The sequence below is a fragment of the Emydura macquarii genome, unplaced genomic scaffold, assembly GCF_026122565.2.
Source record: "Emydura macquarii macquarii isolate MOO-44397 ecotype Brisbane River unplaced genomic scaffold, CSIRO-AGI_Emac_v2 contig_2473, whole genome shotgun sequence".
NCBI classification, from domain to species: domain Eukaryota; kingdom Metazoa; phylum Chordata; order Testudines; family Chelidae; genus Emydura; species Emydura macquarii.
The window spans coordinates 38,133,866-38,149,666 of record NW_027132610.1 but is presented as its reverse complement, the minus strand read 5'-3'; the positions used below and the strand labels follow the sequence as shown (position 1 = coordinate 38,149,666).

Here is a 15,801-nt window from a genome sequence, read left to right as displayed (position 1 = left end):
CATTGCCACAGGTTATCACTGATTCCAAAAGCACATTAATATTAATATTAATGAAATATATTTAAAATATAAAATCTCTATATTTTTATATAGATTGCAATATATATATAATTTGTATGTATAATTAGAACAGTCACAATTAAAATACATAACACCTCTTGCTACGGGATATAAGTCAACCACTAACTGCCTGGGGATAGAAAGACATTTCTCCAAAGGCAGGTTATTCCATAATTGTCTACAGAGGAATTGAAGCATTTGGCAACCAATATGCAATCCTGTTCCTGGGAGAAGCTTCGGTAGAAGGTCACATCAGTATTACAGGGAGGGGAGTCCATATGGCATAGAGATCCCTTTTGACACATGGGGCTCTCCCCTGATTACAGAATTGCATAAAGTAATTATTTTAGGGTATCTGAGTGTCAGTGGATGGCGAGAGCGAGAGGGCGCTTTCCTTGGGTGACTGATCTTATGGAAGTGATCAGGCTAGATGGGAGGGAACTGAGAAGCGATTGTTTAGGGATTCTGGGGGCTGGGAAACAGCTGTGAAAGGATATAGATTGGGAAGGGGTAGAAGTTAGATTTTGGCTCATTGTTTGGGCTTTGTGGCCCTTATACAGGACAGTGACATGCCTAACTTGAAGTCAGTTGGACTTAAGCATGTGCTTAAAGTTAAATATGTTCTGAAGTGCTTTGCTGAGAGAAATGGGCGGGGCGGGATAAATCATTTAATAACAATAATGAAGTATGTGGGAGGGGAGCATCTGGATTAGAACAGATGATGTTTTGGAGAGATGTTAAAAAGATTTGTGTTATTAATAGAAGGTAGAAATGACTAGTTCCAATTTGGGTTTGAGTCATACCTGCAAGCATAATTAACCTTCCTAAACAATAGCAGAGTTATTTTGGACAAGAAAATTGACATTACTGACTAGATTAACCTGCTTCTCCGGCAAGAGTCCTTCAGTTCACCCTAATCCATTTAAACCATAGATCGCACGGTAGTAGTCATGCTACTAAACTCCACCAGCCACTTCTCCATGACTAAAAGTGCACTGTCATTGAGACCTTATTTTTGCTCATATTTTCTCACCCATCAGCTTTCAACACAAAAACCAGAGAAGAGCTGGAACAGGGGATCAGGGGCTGGGTCCTTATTTTGCAGCTTTATTTGGCGGAGCATGAGTTGTTTGGTTTTGTTTTTGTTTTTTTTTAACTCCAAACCTATAAAAACTCATTGATTCACAGGATTGCATCAACATGCCCACTATGTCTCAGGTTTCTTCCTTCTTTTTCTGTCCTCTCTTTTTTTTCTTCCAGATCTGCCAACTTCTTACCTGTCAGATGGAATATTGTACATTTGTATAGCATTCCACACCAACTGTTTGTGGCCAAGGGAGTCTTATAGAGCTCTCAGAATTTCAGGGAATCTGGATATGAGTCTAATAAGCACCCACACTGTGGCTTATGTAAGAGTGTCCCCACTTTGCCTTGGAAGCTTCCATGGCAAATCTGAGTATGTTTTGTAGCACTTTGTCATTGGCAAGAACATGAAGCCAGCCATCTGCCATTTGAGTATGTTTTGTAGCTTTGTCATTGTGCTTATACAGCTTGTGTCAGCTGCAGAATTTCAAGAGCCAGATGCCGTGGACATCCAGAGGACAATAAATACAATTCAGTATTTTGCATGCAATGGAGAATCACAGAATTAGATTGACATAGTTCCTATCCTCACTGTTGTTTCCAGCTATGTATTGTAATCAATACCAAACCCAGGATACTGGATTGTCTTTGCAGTAGCTGTTTTACTTCACCATCTGATATCAGCAGTGCAAACTGTAGTGTATTAGCTGGTGTGTATGTACAGTATATCCTTTATAGTGTGCAATACATATAACCCTTATTAGCTCAAATGTTGTTACAGCTATGCCTGTATATGTAAGCAGCATATTAATTCTTTATAAAGTCACACACTGCCATTTCATCTGGAGGTTTCAGGTCATATCCCTCTAAAATGTGGCAACAATTTTCTAAACTGGGAAATGAGTGAAATTTTTCCTTTGAAATTATGATGTGCTCAACAAGTGTTTGTTGACTTTTGGCGAGACACCTGCAGGGAGGTGCTGTAGGAGCCAAGGCAAGCGTTCTCTCACTGTTTTATGTAATTGAAGTAGTATTTTGCTACTCATTTTCCTCAGGATTCCAGGGAGCCTAAATATGAACCAGAACAAGAGTATAAATAAGCTAGGGCTGATGGTTTCTAATAAAGAAATCATTCAGATAGAAATGCTTTTTTCCTCAGAGCACTGCTTGTGGCTGGCTGATTTAGGAACTGCAACCACAGTATACCTGAGAGTTTCAAAATTCAAATTCAGTTTGCTAGTGCAGTCCTTTAAAGGACACATTTAGTTTTCTTCATCAGTTTTTGATGCACACTAGAGAGCTGGATATGAGAGATATTCAAGAGCAGTTAATGTGTCACCACAGAGTGCTGAGGTGGTGATGAAATTACATAAATTTGTGGCCTATAAGAGCATTAGAAATGGGTTTGCATAACAAAATTATTATTTTGTAAATGAATGAAATACAGATGTTTTGAATTATTCTTCTGGTGTTGTACTGACTTAAATAGAACCTATATTATGCAGTGCACTTTACTTTTTAAGTACAAAATTTTCCAAAGCACTCGGAATTGGCCTAGCTCTGGTCCCATTAAAATAATGGGAGTTTTGCTGTTGGCTACGATGGGAGAAGTGTCAGACAGCTGTTTTGAAAAGCCCACCCAGTTAACATGAATTTCACTGATTGTTCTTTTTTCTGTTTATTTTGAGAAATGTATTTTATTTTTATAGACTCTAAAATGTGCTAGTAAATGTCCTGTCGTGTGGTTTGTAAAAACAATGAAGACTTTATAACATGAGACTTCCCTTTAGCACTCTGCCTTGGAATGAAAACTGAGGAGAGTCTGCCATTTTGAGACCAGGTGTGGACTGGGGAAATGCAAGCTAACAGGATTGCACTGTCATAATGATAGAGCTTGCACAGTGCTCTGTCCTCCAATTGCTCCACAAATATTAACTGATTAATCCTCACAACAGGTAGGATCAGTGCCGTTGCCTTAATCCGGTTGATTCTCTTAGCCATGTGAATCGTAAAGGACTGAAGAAATCTGGATCAAAATAATTTGTCTTTTGTTCTGCAGATTCAGAGAATACAAATTATAAATTTTTTTCCAGAGGCAGCGGGAGTAGGAAGCACGAAGAGGGTCTTCGACTGACTGTGATCAACTGAATGCAAAGTCACTACTTGTCTCTTTCTCTCTTTTGTCTATCCTAGGAGAAAAACCATACAAATGTACCTGGGAAGGGTGCACCTGGAAGTTTGCTCGCTCAGATGAACTGACCAGGCACTACCGCAAGCACACAGGGGTGAAGCCATTCAAGTGTGCAGACTGTGACCGCAGCTTTTCCCGTTCAGATCACTTGGCACTGCACCGCCGCAGGCACATGCTGGTGTGAGAAACGCTACCTGTCGAGCAGAGTATAAGAGCTGGGTCTCTTAACTACAATGCATTCAGCAGGGCTGAATCCCCTTCTACAGTGTTAACACAAAGGACATTCCATGATGTCCATAACAAAAAAGCAGGAAAAGAAGTGCCACCCTTCTACCTTCCAACTGAAATTAAAGCCCCCAAGCATGGCAACACCCACCCCCCAAATGTCATCCTGTTCACCTGGGAGATAGCAACCTAAATGCTACAAAAATGGGCATTATTTTCCATACTGTGTCCTTTAACAACATTTAGAGCCTGTACATTTTCTCAGCTGTCGGACATTTTATTCTTGAGATTTATTGCTATTTTGATGATCAGATAACATAAACCAATGACAAGAACAAGACCTCTAGACCTTTAGTATCCCGTTTTCCCTTTTTTTGAGTACCACCTCCTCAGTATAGAAAATGTACCTGATCTGTGCTACAAACAAGCTGAATGAAAGTCAGCAAGAAGATTTTGCAGGAGAGGTTCCACTATCTGAAGTGTAGGGGCACTTAAGCAGACTTTTGCAATAATGATTGTGGCATTTTAGTGGTTCACCACAGTTTGTCATTATGCCCTAATGGATACCAAACATGTAACCCCCCTTTCCTCCCCCCCCCCCTTTTTTTTTTGGGAAGTCTGTAAAACGAAAGGGGGCAGTAGCATTTCAGCTGAAGTACAGTATAAGCATCTGTGCTCTGCCATGGATTGGTTTTAACAGTTTGTATAGAAAGAGCCCATCTACAACCTACTGTGCTGTTTTCAAAGTGCAGTTTTTTGTCACACAGGCATCCTCAACTTCTACGTTCATGTATTTGCTTACAAGGACACAGTAAAATAAATCTTCACCTCATATCCACCTGCACCAAGATTAGTGGCAGGGCCATCTGTGAAATGGAATTGAATGTATCACTACCAGTGAGGAAAAGCAGAAAAGAAATGGCTGCATCTCTAACAGATGAAAGCAATAATGAATAAAATGGCTTTCAAGACAATAACATAATGAGGACTTGCAAAACACAATCTTCATACCAACTAAGATGGCCGTAAAGAAATAGTACATTGGATTTCTTGTGTTACGTTGACAACTTAAGCTATTCTTTCTGATATTGGCCTACTAGGTACCACAGTTACATGTTTTCATTCCCATCGAAGGTAATAGTTATTTTATGGCTAGAAAGGTGAGATAGGTGATGAGGGTTGACAAACTCCCACTGTTCATGGGTTAATAGAGTAGAAAGGATTTTCTGTGAAAGAGATGATCCTCAAACTCAAAAGAGTTTCTTCATTTGGAAGTACAGGATAAGGAGACATTAGCCAGCCCTCCGGTGTGATATAAATAGCCCTTCACATGGACTCCAGAGGTTGCCTCTGCAGGGATCTTCAACCCAAACCTCTTTAGTTTATGTGAAAGCAAATTGTTTATCATTTCCATGCAGCCCTATAATTGTGAACTAATTTGCATTAATTAAATTGTGTGGTAAAGAGAGGAACTCTTAGCCAACAAATGTTCTTTAAAACAGAACAGTGTTTTATTTTTCTTCATGAGGATCTATTAGTCAACTTAAAGTGACAAAGAGGCTTGGTGAGATGTTGTATTTGTTGAGATGTTTATAGTTTAGAGAGAAAAAGTAAATTCATAATGATCTTTTGCGGTCCATTTAATTATGAACATTTGGTTCCAGGAACTACCCAAATGATGCCCACTTGATGTTTGACCAGTCTGAATTAACTTGTGATTTCTAAAATAATAATTATTTTGCAGGGCTTCTAAAATCAAAATAATATTTAAGAAAAATCCAGCCAACAGCTGAGGAAGAAGTATTTACAAACACTAAAACAATTGCAAGTAATTGAAGCATGACATTAAAGGGACACCACTGTATAAAGATTGGCAGGCCCCAAGTTTGATCATCCCTAAATACATAAATGTTTCTCTGATACTGAACAATTGAACATTTCTCAACACGAAGGGCTGCAAGACTCTGCAACTCCTGCTCCCCAACTGAGTGAGCAGCAAAAAAACCCCAAGGAAAAGTCTTTGTTATCATTGCTTCCCACTCACACTTCTCATTTCCTGTCCTAGTCTCATGATCAGGTAGGGCATCCAAATCCACAAGAAACAACATTTTAATATCTCGCCTTCTCAACCAGCAATGCAGCCCCAGACACAGCATTGAAAGTGAAAGAGACAGTGTGACAGGCTGTGACTGAAACAAACCCAGAGCACACTATAGGTGGGTGGGTTGTTATGTGGTCTCCTGACTGTAATGCTGAGATTTTACTAATAGTGTTGTATCCCTCATTTAAAGGACCGATTGCTCAGTGTATGTGAGATGACATTAACGTTGTCTGTAGGTTACATTTTGCGACCCACCTGTATTAACTTCAGTGTCTTTTTAAATGTGCCAGTCCTTCTAAAAACTTAGAAAAAGGGTGCAAGCACAAGTCAATGAATGGGTTTTCCTTTAATGTACAATCAGCAATGACTCGAATAGCCATAGTTAAACATAAGGAACCAGAATTTATTTTGGACTGATCTTTACTGGTGCACAGAGAAATTCCCTTCAGAAATAATGCGGTGTCTCTTTTTTTTTTTTTTTTTTAAGCTTAGTTCATCTTTAGAAAATGAAGTTTATTGGCCAGAAGGCAATTGCTAAGCCAGTCTGGATAATTTTCAGGAACGGTAGTTAGGGATGTCATCATTTCTCTCATCTGGTTGCCTGTCCATTTGCAAATTAAAAATACTGCAGCAGATAACACAAAAGGTCTGGATTCAACTCTGGATTACACCAATGTGAAAAGGGTAAAGCCATTAAGTCAATGGAGTTACACCAGCATAAAACTAGTGTAAGGGAAACCAGAAACAGGTCCAGAGGCAGATGTATCATATACTGGAGTTTTCACACAATCCCCCTTGAGGGATTCTCCACTTAGGAAGATTAAGCTAAAACATCTATGTGTGAAAGAGCTTTCATGTTGCTATTCTATCCAGACAACCTCTACAATCAGCTACCGTCTGCCCTTGGATTTGTAGGCACCCACTGAAATTAATGGGGAGCTTCACATGCATATTTGAGCGCACAGAATTTGGCCCAGTATGTTCAGTGAGACCATTTTTAATGCTTCTGTCTTGGTCTGAAATGATTTAAGAGAAGTTATCATTAAAGAGAGAAGGTCAGCAACCCACAATGTTCAGATCCAGATCTGAACTACTTCTGACTCTAAGGGTTTTGGTTCAAAGCTACCTCCAGTCTTTTACACTCATGATTAGACTGAGATTGCCTCTTATAATTTCCTCTAATTCTGTTGCATATTTTCAACATGAACGACTTACAACAAAAACAGCATGCAGGAATATCTGGTGTCATCTTTACACACTAGACCTGTACATATGCAGTTGTAAAACACAAATGTGAACCATCCCTTTCTTTCAATAAGAGCAAATTTTTATCCTCTACAGTGTGGAAAAAATGATAGACAGGAAGTACACTGTATGCATTACAGCTTGCATGCGCATCCATGCTCTAAAGTGCTAGGCTCCAAGTGTTTTTAAAAGGTTGCTGCTGTTCTGGTCAGTAAAGCCCACCCACCAGCAGTAGCTGAAGACATAGTGAGCAAACATTCTCTTAGACACAGGATTTTTTAAACTTTAAATTGTCATAACTTTTTTTAAACACCCATACAATTCAGCCCTTTGAAATCAGCTCACTGCAATGGCTATTTGTACAGGAGATGAAGATGCAGTATTCCTTATTCTCCACTTTATTATATTTAACACCATTAAAAATAAAATAGGTTTAAACTAAACACATATGTGAGATTATAAACTGAAATAATGTATAATGAAATTAACAGTGTTAAAAATGCTATCAGTAATATTGGTATTTGTGGTAAATTCAGTGGACAAATAGCTGGGCAACACCCCAGAAATAATAATGGAATAGTAACACTCACAGGTCTCACTTTCCATTAACTGCATTGAAAAAGTACCCCTAGCTGTCATTTATATATAACAATGGCCATGCTGGGTCAGACCAATGGTCCATCTAGCCCAGTATCCTGTTTTCTGACAGTGGCCAATGCCAGGTGCTTCAGAGGGAATGATTAGAACTTGCAATCATCAACCATGCGTTGGCCATTCCCAGCCTCTGGCAAAAAGCAATCCCTGACTCTTCTGGCTAATAGCCATTGATGGACCATGAACTTACCTAAGAATTTTTAAATCCTTTTATAGTCTTGGCCTTCACAACATCGTCTGGCAAGGAGTTCCACAAGTTGACTGTACCTTGTATGAAGAAACACTTCCTTTTGTTCATTTTAGACTTGTTGCCCATTAATTTCATTAGGTGACCCGTAGTTTTTGTGTTATGATGAGTAAATAACACTTCCTTATTTACTTCTCCACACCAGTCATGATTTTATAGACCTCTATCATATCCCCCCTTAGTCGTCTCTTTTCCAAGCTGAAGAGTCCCAGTCTTATTAATCGCTCATATGGAAGCATTTCCATATCCCTAATCATTTTGGTTGCCCTTTTCTATACCTTTTCCAATTCCAATATATCTTTTTTGAGATGGGGCGGCCAGATCTGCATGCAGTATTCAAGATGTGGGCGTATCATGGATTTATAAATGCATTTTCTGATGATAAATGTTCTTTAATGGAAAATTTTTCTTTCTACTTTATAGAGAGTGGATGCCTCAAAATGGAAATGAGTTTGTTACCATTAAAACCTTTTTTTTTTAATTTATTTTTTTGAAAAGGTCAATGAGGTAAAGTGCGTCTTCTACAGCATACAAAAATAGAGATAATTCAACATGTCCTCCCGGCCCCAATACTTGCACACACACCTGCATACAAAAACCCATATAATCACATACCTCATCATGTAAGTAATCAGAAACAAAGATTTAACCATGTTTTCAACACCAGATGAAGAATTGGAAATGTTTAGTACTGTAAAAGAATACCTTCACCTTATTAAGAAACCAGCTTGTATTACTGTAATATGCCTTTGCCTGTTTTATAACTGAAGATGTACATAAGAAATTTCAAAACTGCTATATTTTCACAGTTTCATTATAGAGTAACAGTAACTGTGCAATGTATGCTTAGTAAGTCATGCCCATTGGTACTTTTAAATATGTTAAATCCTAATCAATTTCAGTAGCAATTCAGTTTTTAGTATGAAACCTAACTATAAGGATACTGCATCTTTAAAAATAATAGAATGAAGGTATTTTACTGTACTTGTAACAGTTTAAATATTCTGTAATATATGTGATAGTGGAAAAGTATTTTCAAACTTACAATTTTACACAGGCTGTAAATAGTTTAAATGAAGTATGTTTAAAAAAAACTTTTCGTTGTCATCACAAAAAAATAAAATAAAAACCTGCTCAGATATGCCTTGTAAAACATACACACAGTTAAAATATAGGAACTAAATTGTTCCACTTTGTCAGATAATGTTAAGTCTGTGCAAAATGGAGTGGCCATTTGTCTTGGTTTATTGACAGTGGTGTTAGATGCAATGAAGCCATTTTGAGTCATTGGAAGCTGAATAAGTTAAAACTCAAAATGTCTTAGTCTGAACAAAGGTAAAAAACAAACAAAAAACAAGAACAACTGCATTGGTGCTTTTTTTCTAGTCACTAGAATGCATTAAACATACAGTAGCAACAGATTCTCATTTAATTGAATTGTGTTTATCTTCCCCCTACTAAACTGCATTTTGAGTGAAAGATTGCACAGCTAAACAGGTGGTCAACTTTTTGCTGATTCCAAGGGAATTTAGTCTTTTGGGTATAGCGGCATCTCAAGACGAAGTGCTATAGGAAGATTGTGACATTTATAATGCACATATGCTTGCAACAAGGATAACCCAAAGTCCATTTACAGAGATTAAACAGAAACTGAAAGTGCCTGTTCATGAACATTAGAACTGATGGGATGTTCTTATACTTTTACACAGCAATAACTAGGATCCTGTTATCAAAAAAAAAAAAAAAAAAAATTACACTTGGACTACAATGATGCAATGCAGAAAGGAACACAAAGTGCCATTTGTCTTTTCATTTATTAAGATGATGTGCTAGAGTTTTTATCTTCTCTCTCTGGTATGGTCTTTTCACAAATCTGCAGGAAGAAAATGGATTTTAATTTACAGGTGAATCAAACATACATCAGTTTAAATTGTAGGTGGAGGTCATTGCATAACACTGTTTTGGGGTCCCTCCCAATTTATGTCCAATTTGCCTGAGAATCATCCAGGGTATTCCCAAGGGAAATAATCCAGAAAACAGCAATAAAACTGATGTAATCCTGGCCACTATTTCTAGAAGAATACTTTAATGCATAGTTTTTCAATGGAAATTCCTTTGAAAATCCTCTCCATTGACTTTGAACTCTTGAAATTTAGATTTCACACATTACTTATCTCTCCTCTTTTGACCTCTTGTGTAATAATCCTTTTATGAAATATTTAGAATCACCAGGGAACTAGCTGAAATACTTCAACTGTGGACAAAGAATGGGTCACTCACTTTTTTTCTTTTTGCAATAAGTGAATGGGAGCCTGGATTTGGAGGAGATTTATATGCAAAGCAAGAAGGTAACGTTCGCAGATATTTGTAAGATGATCTAGAGAGAGTTTTTTATGTTAAATAATCTTACTAATGAACTGTCCTTGACAATTACATTAATAAACAAATTGATTTTCTACTAGAAAAATGGCCAGCTATGACAGCCAGCATTTTTTCACGCTCTCTTTCTCTCTCTATATATAATTTTATATGTCTCTGACAGAAAGTTGATTAATTGATGTGCTAATGGAGTTTTAAAATATCTCATTGGTGTAATTTCACGGGCTTTTTCTGCATCTTAAAATGAACCTACTGACGATCAGGATTTAAACTGTCTACCGTAATATCCCTGCCAAATGAATTAGGGTATGATAGAACGTTGCCTTCTATGCTTAAATAATACAGTGTAGAGCATATTTTTAAAAATAACTTCTAAATTTGTGACTGAAGTTTTGCACATACAACTTTTTGTGTATGCAAAAATTCACATTTGTGTGAGCTATTTGAATGGTATGATGTCTGGTTGATTTGCACAAATCCAGGCAGGATTCTGTGTACACAAAAACAGTTCTACAGAGAAAAACTACAGGTGCAAATTTAGATGCTGCTTTTGAAGACGTGGCCTATGTGTGCAAAAACTACTGTAGACCTTAGTGTTGTCAGTTAAACAAGTTTCATTACCACTAGTTTAGTAACAAATTACTTTTAATCATATTAGCCATCCGTGGATATAATCACATCAGGACATGCAAATATTTACTCTGTGTCATCCTGAATGTAATGTCCAGATGTTAAGTACATAAAAGAACTCAGTGCATACTGGGGATGGTAGTAGAGCATCAGGGGATATGTCACCAGAAGACTGAAGGGCAAAAATGGTTTCTTATTTAGTGTATTGGTTGTTTTGTTTTTTTCTTCGATTGTGTCCGTTTTCTGAAGGAACCTTTCTAGAAACAGGCTCCCATAGAAATCTCTGTTAGGGGAGTTGGTTTATTGCAGCAGTATGTATGTCAGCTGACCATTCATAAGAAAGTCAGTGTAGTCTTCATTATGCAAAAATGTGCAATATCTTCTTGCTTCATTCTGCGATACACAACCACACGTGCTTTTAGTGGCATTGATTACCAGCATATCTCTGTAGCAGTTGTTTTCATTGATGTTGGACTATGAAATAAACTGAATTAGCCTGGTAGCATCATTGTGTCCATAATACTCTACAGTCTTGCTCCTCAACACAGGCAAAAATTCAGTGGGACTTCTGGCTATTGGAAGAATACAAGATTGAGCTTTTAGTGGGAGGGATGATCTAGGGCACTGTTACGTGAATTCATGACCTTCAACATTTTCCAGGGTTTAGTCTGTCAATAAACGTCAGCAAGCTGAAATGCTAGTGGCTGTAAAAATGCTTTGAATTTGTGTATTGTTAGACATAATGACTTGCTTCACGAGATATATCTTTATATGTTGCAAACCCTTTAAAATAAATTTACAAACATATACAGTGTTCAGCATGGCATGACGCTGAAATGTGATGTGATTTTTATGGACCGTATTGAGATAAAGACCTGAGCCATGAAGTTTGAAACCAGATTTAGATAACAGCTTTCCCTAAATAAATGGTCATCAGATTCAGGGTTGGGCTTATCATTGAGACGGGTCTGAGACGCAGTCTTTGGATCGGGTCTGAACTGGATCAGGTCCAAAATTCAGACTGGGTTGTACCTTTGGTTCTGATACAAGCCCATTTCTAATTGCCATATATATATACTTCTAAAGACAACTTCTTTCTCCCAATAGTTATGTAAGTATAAATTACATCACTTCCTGTTTACTGTAAGCTCTCTAATGAACACCTACAAAATACACTCTCTTTATCGGTTATCTGTTCTTGAAAAATTGTATTTTCCATTTGCATCCACAAGAGAACATATACAGATATAAATTGCTTAAACTTCAGACATCAGCTATAAGGTTGTTATCATGCACCACGAACACAACTTCCCCCTCTCCTACATACACACACACACTCACTCAAAGCGACTGAGGAATTGGGACACTGGCTTCTACATGTGAGGTCAAAAATAATACCAACTTAAAATGTTCTCTCAGCTGTGTTTGTGAAGAAACAAAAGAATAATAAAAAATATCATTCTTGGCCAAGCCAAACATGGATGGAGCAAATTCCATCATGACAGTTAGGTGTAACATTAACACTAAGGTTGAATTTGGCCCATATTTTTCCCTTCAATTAGGTAATTATTTTTGTACGTGCCAAGAATTGTTCATATGATCCTCCTGTGTAAAAATACAAAAACATCCCTTAATTTACAAAACTACTGATTCAGGACTGAAGTTTCACAGCAGTGGAATAATATGTACAGCGTCTGATTCTCTCTCCTATAATATGATGTGAAAGGGCCATTAGTTCACAACTCCACCCAGATAAGTGTGTCCTGTACTGAAAAAAATTGAAACTACCAGTGCTAGCAAGCAAATATATTAATTCCTTAAATCTTTCTTTTGCTTTCTTTTCAAAGGGTTTTAACTGCAAAACATTTCTTTTAAAAAATCATCTAAAGATCTAATTTCCCAATAGTTTCCTCTGCATTTATATACTATGTAGTGTTTAGGCAACACCTATGTTATAAGTTTATTAATATTATGTAAGTGTTGTTCTTGTATTTATGTATAGTGTATGTACTGTAAATATACTCAGAGCTTTTTTCCTCTTACTGTAAAATGGTGATTTTTGCCCTATGATAATGTAAAGGGAGTCCCCTCATGAAATTCTGTCAGAGGATGACTATTCCAGTCTATTCTCAAAGATTTAAATGAAGAAGTGTTATTGTTTTTAATGGTGTCTCAGACATATTCTGTTGGTGCATTGATTTTCTGTATTCAACTTTCCTATGAATTGAGCTGTGAACTGAAATAGAGTTTAAACCTTTAAATGTATGCATTTGTATAATTATCTGAATGGAGGCATGAAGGTTAAATAAAGCATTTTGTATAGAACAAACCCCCTAATTATTACTGTGGATGACTCAGATCTTTTGGAATACAGTTAACTTTTTTAATTAAACCTTTGTTACGAAAATCTTTTCTGTAAACATATAGTGATTTTTAATAGATTTGTTAAGAAATGGATTTTATTTGCTTCTCTAAAACCTACCATACAGAGTATGTGTAACATGCTGGGGCAAATCAGAGTAGCACTTAATAATATAAATGGGAAAGTCCTAGGATGATATAAAAATAATTTGCTTAAATATGGACATTTAAAGCCAAATTTTCCACACATTTCCAGTAATGCTCTGCTAACTAGCTGAATATTTTTCCTTTAAAAGGCTAATGTAATATCTTCTAGCTAAGTACTGGGTTCCCACTACTGTATGGGAACAGTAAGTATTTAAACATTAAGTATTTAAAACTGGGAATAAGTCAGTCAATCTCTCTCTCCTGCCACCCCCCCCAGCCTGTAGGGGAAATAGCTTAATTAATTTATAGTTTCTTTGAGTAAGGGTGGTGTGTGACAGGTGTCTATGTCAGTGGGTGCAGTATGGGTGTAAAGGGAAGTGCACACTCATGTGAGTGAAAGAATCAATTATGGAAGGAAATTGAAAGTCAGAAAAAATAGTTATTGTAGTTGGTTTAGAAATCGGTGCATTTCTTTTCGTCATTCCATAGTCCTTCCTCCATTCCATCCATCTATCGTCATTCGATAGTCCAGGGTAGCTCTCCAGTGGTTGACTTTTCCATGGTTCCAATGGAACATTGGGAGCTCATGATTACTAGGGACAGGCAAACTTTTAGGCAATTTGAGCCCATCCCAAGGATGGTTGTGAATACAGGACAGAGACTTGAACTGGACTCTGTATTCTTTGGTGAAATTTATTCCTCAATATGAATGTTCTCCTTTCCTTCATATTTCCGTTCGTTCACTTTTAACTGGTATAATTATTTATCTAATTGAAACCAGAACTTTAAGTGATTAAGGCACACACAAAAAAATAAACAATGTGCTTTAGATTTGGAGACCTCTGGGCTTTATCAAAAAATGTGCATAAACGAAAGCCATACTCAGTAAGACATAATTACAGTCTCTTAAGCCACTGATGTATTTAAAATCCTATAGTTCTGTGGCTCTCCCTGCTCAAAGTTATTGCTGTTGTTTTCCACACAATATGTTGTTTGTTACTTTTCAGTGCTTTGCCTGGATTTAATATCTTTCTCTCCCAACAGTGCTATAAGAATAAAATACATCACTTCCTGTTTAGTCTGTTCTCCAATGAACGCCTACACAACATACTCTCTTGACCTATTGTCTGATTTTGAAGTTATTTCTTCCATTTCCATGAACAATAGGCCAATTGTCATCTACTGTTTTTTCCTTTTGGTTTTTAGGCTCAATATGTTCTTGGATATGATGAGTCTGTTTATACTAATTAGTATATTCATGCAAAGTGATTTTCCATTAGTGTGAGTGAGAACAGACGCTAGCAGCCACCTTCAATTTTGATATCATATAGACGCTGAATCAGACAAATGTGAGCCATTTGTTATCTGATGGGTAGATTAGCTGGACAGGATCCTTGTGATTCATTACACATTACAAATAGCGATCTGTTCACTCAAACCTGGATTTGTGGTGTGGTTCTACTGTGCAGGGTGGGGTAGATTTGTGAAAACTGAGCCAGGGGCTGCACACTCTTCCAGTGCACTGTTGCTAAGGAGCAAGTGGTATGGTCTTGGAAGTAATAGAGCAGGGTTACTGCATCCATCTCTATGCATATCTACCATGCTTTGTCCCCCACAATGCTAGGCAGTTGGAGCCACAGAGTGCACTGCTACTTGATGGGTAGGATTCCTTCCTCAGCCCCTTTGGAATTCCCAATGTATTGACCAGATACTTGGGCTGTGCACTGGAAAATAATTTCTTTGCTTGCTTGCTCATGTCCATTCCATGTTCGGTGTGTGCACACTGTGGGCACTGTTGCCAGAGATTTTTCCCTCAATGTTATCTGTTGGGCTGGCTCTAGTGCCCTCTGGAGCCACACACTTATGTGTTGTTGTAAGTGGTGCCACTGGCCCCGCACTCTCTCAGTTCCTCCTTATCACCTGTGAGGGTTGTTGAACAATCATTTTTGTTGCGGGAAGGCTTTCTTCCCAGTGGTTTAGGCTCTTCTTCATTTGTAGTTACTGTAGTTTAGTGTATATAGTTCTTATAATTATGAATGTATATAGTAGTGTAAATAGTTAGTCCCTGGGACTTCTTCACCACAGGGGCCAGGCATGCCCTGGTCCCCGGGCTTCAAGCTCTGTGCCTCTTGCAGCAAACCTATGCCTACGGGTGACCCACATTCCAGCTGCTTAAAGTGTCTCGGGGGAACTCACGAGAGGGACAAGTGCCAGATCTGCCGGGACTTTAGACCCTGCACTAAAAAGGACAGGGACATTCAGTTGAAGGCTATCCTCATAGAAGCCACCCTCAGACCAGTCTCAAAGCTGAGCCATTCCAATTCAGTGCCGAGCACTTCAACGTCAGGGTGAAGCGCTACCCCAGCACTGCTCTTCTCAGCACCGTTCACCATCTCCAGTGCAGAGGAAGAAGCACAAGAAGCAGTGCACCAAGAGAGAGCACTCACTGGTATAGAAGAGAGACAAGCGGGCAGAAGC

General features: G+C 37.9%; 1 protein-coding gene across 4 annotated transcripts in view; it reads left to right on the top strand.

The window, feature by feature from the left end:
- KLF12 (KLF transcription factor 12) overlaps window positions 1-6,269 on the top strand; it is a 289,627-nt gene extending 283,358 nt beyond the window's left edge. For 3 of the 4 annotated variants that reach the window (XM_067563230.1, XM_067563231.1, XM_067563228.1), the window contains one exon: window positions 3,337-6,269. In XM_067563230.1, the coding sequence (XP_067419331.1) occupies window positions 3,337-3,518 (182 nt within the window). In that variant the 3' untranslated portion in view covers window positions 3,519-6,269. Of the gene's footprint in view, window positions 1-3,236; window positions 3,294-3,336 lie in introns of those variants that run through there. The other variant, XM_067563232.1, reaches the window with a different exon arrangement.
- The last annotated feature ends 9,532 nt before the right edge of the window (window positions 6,270-15,801 follow it).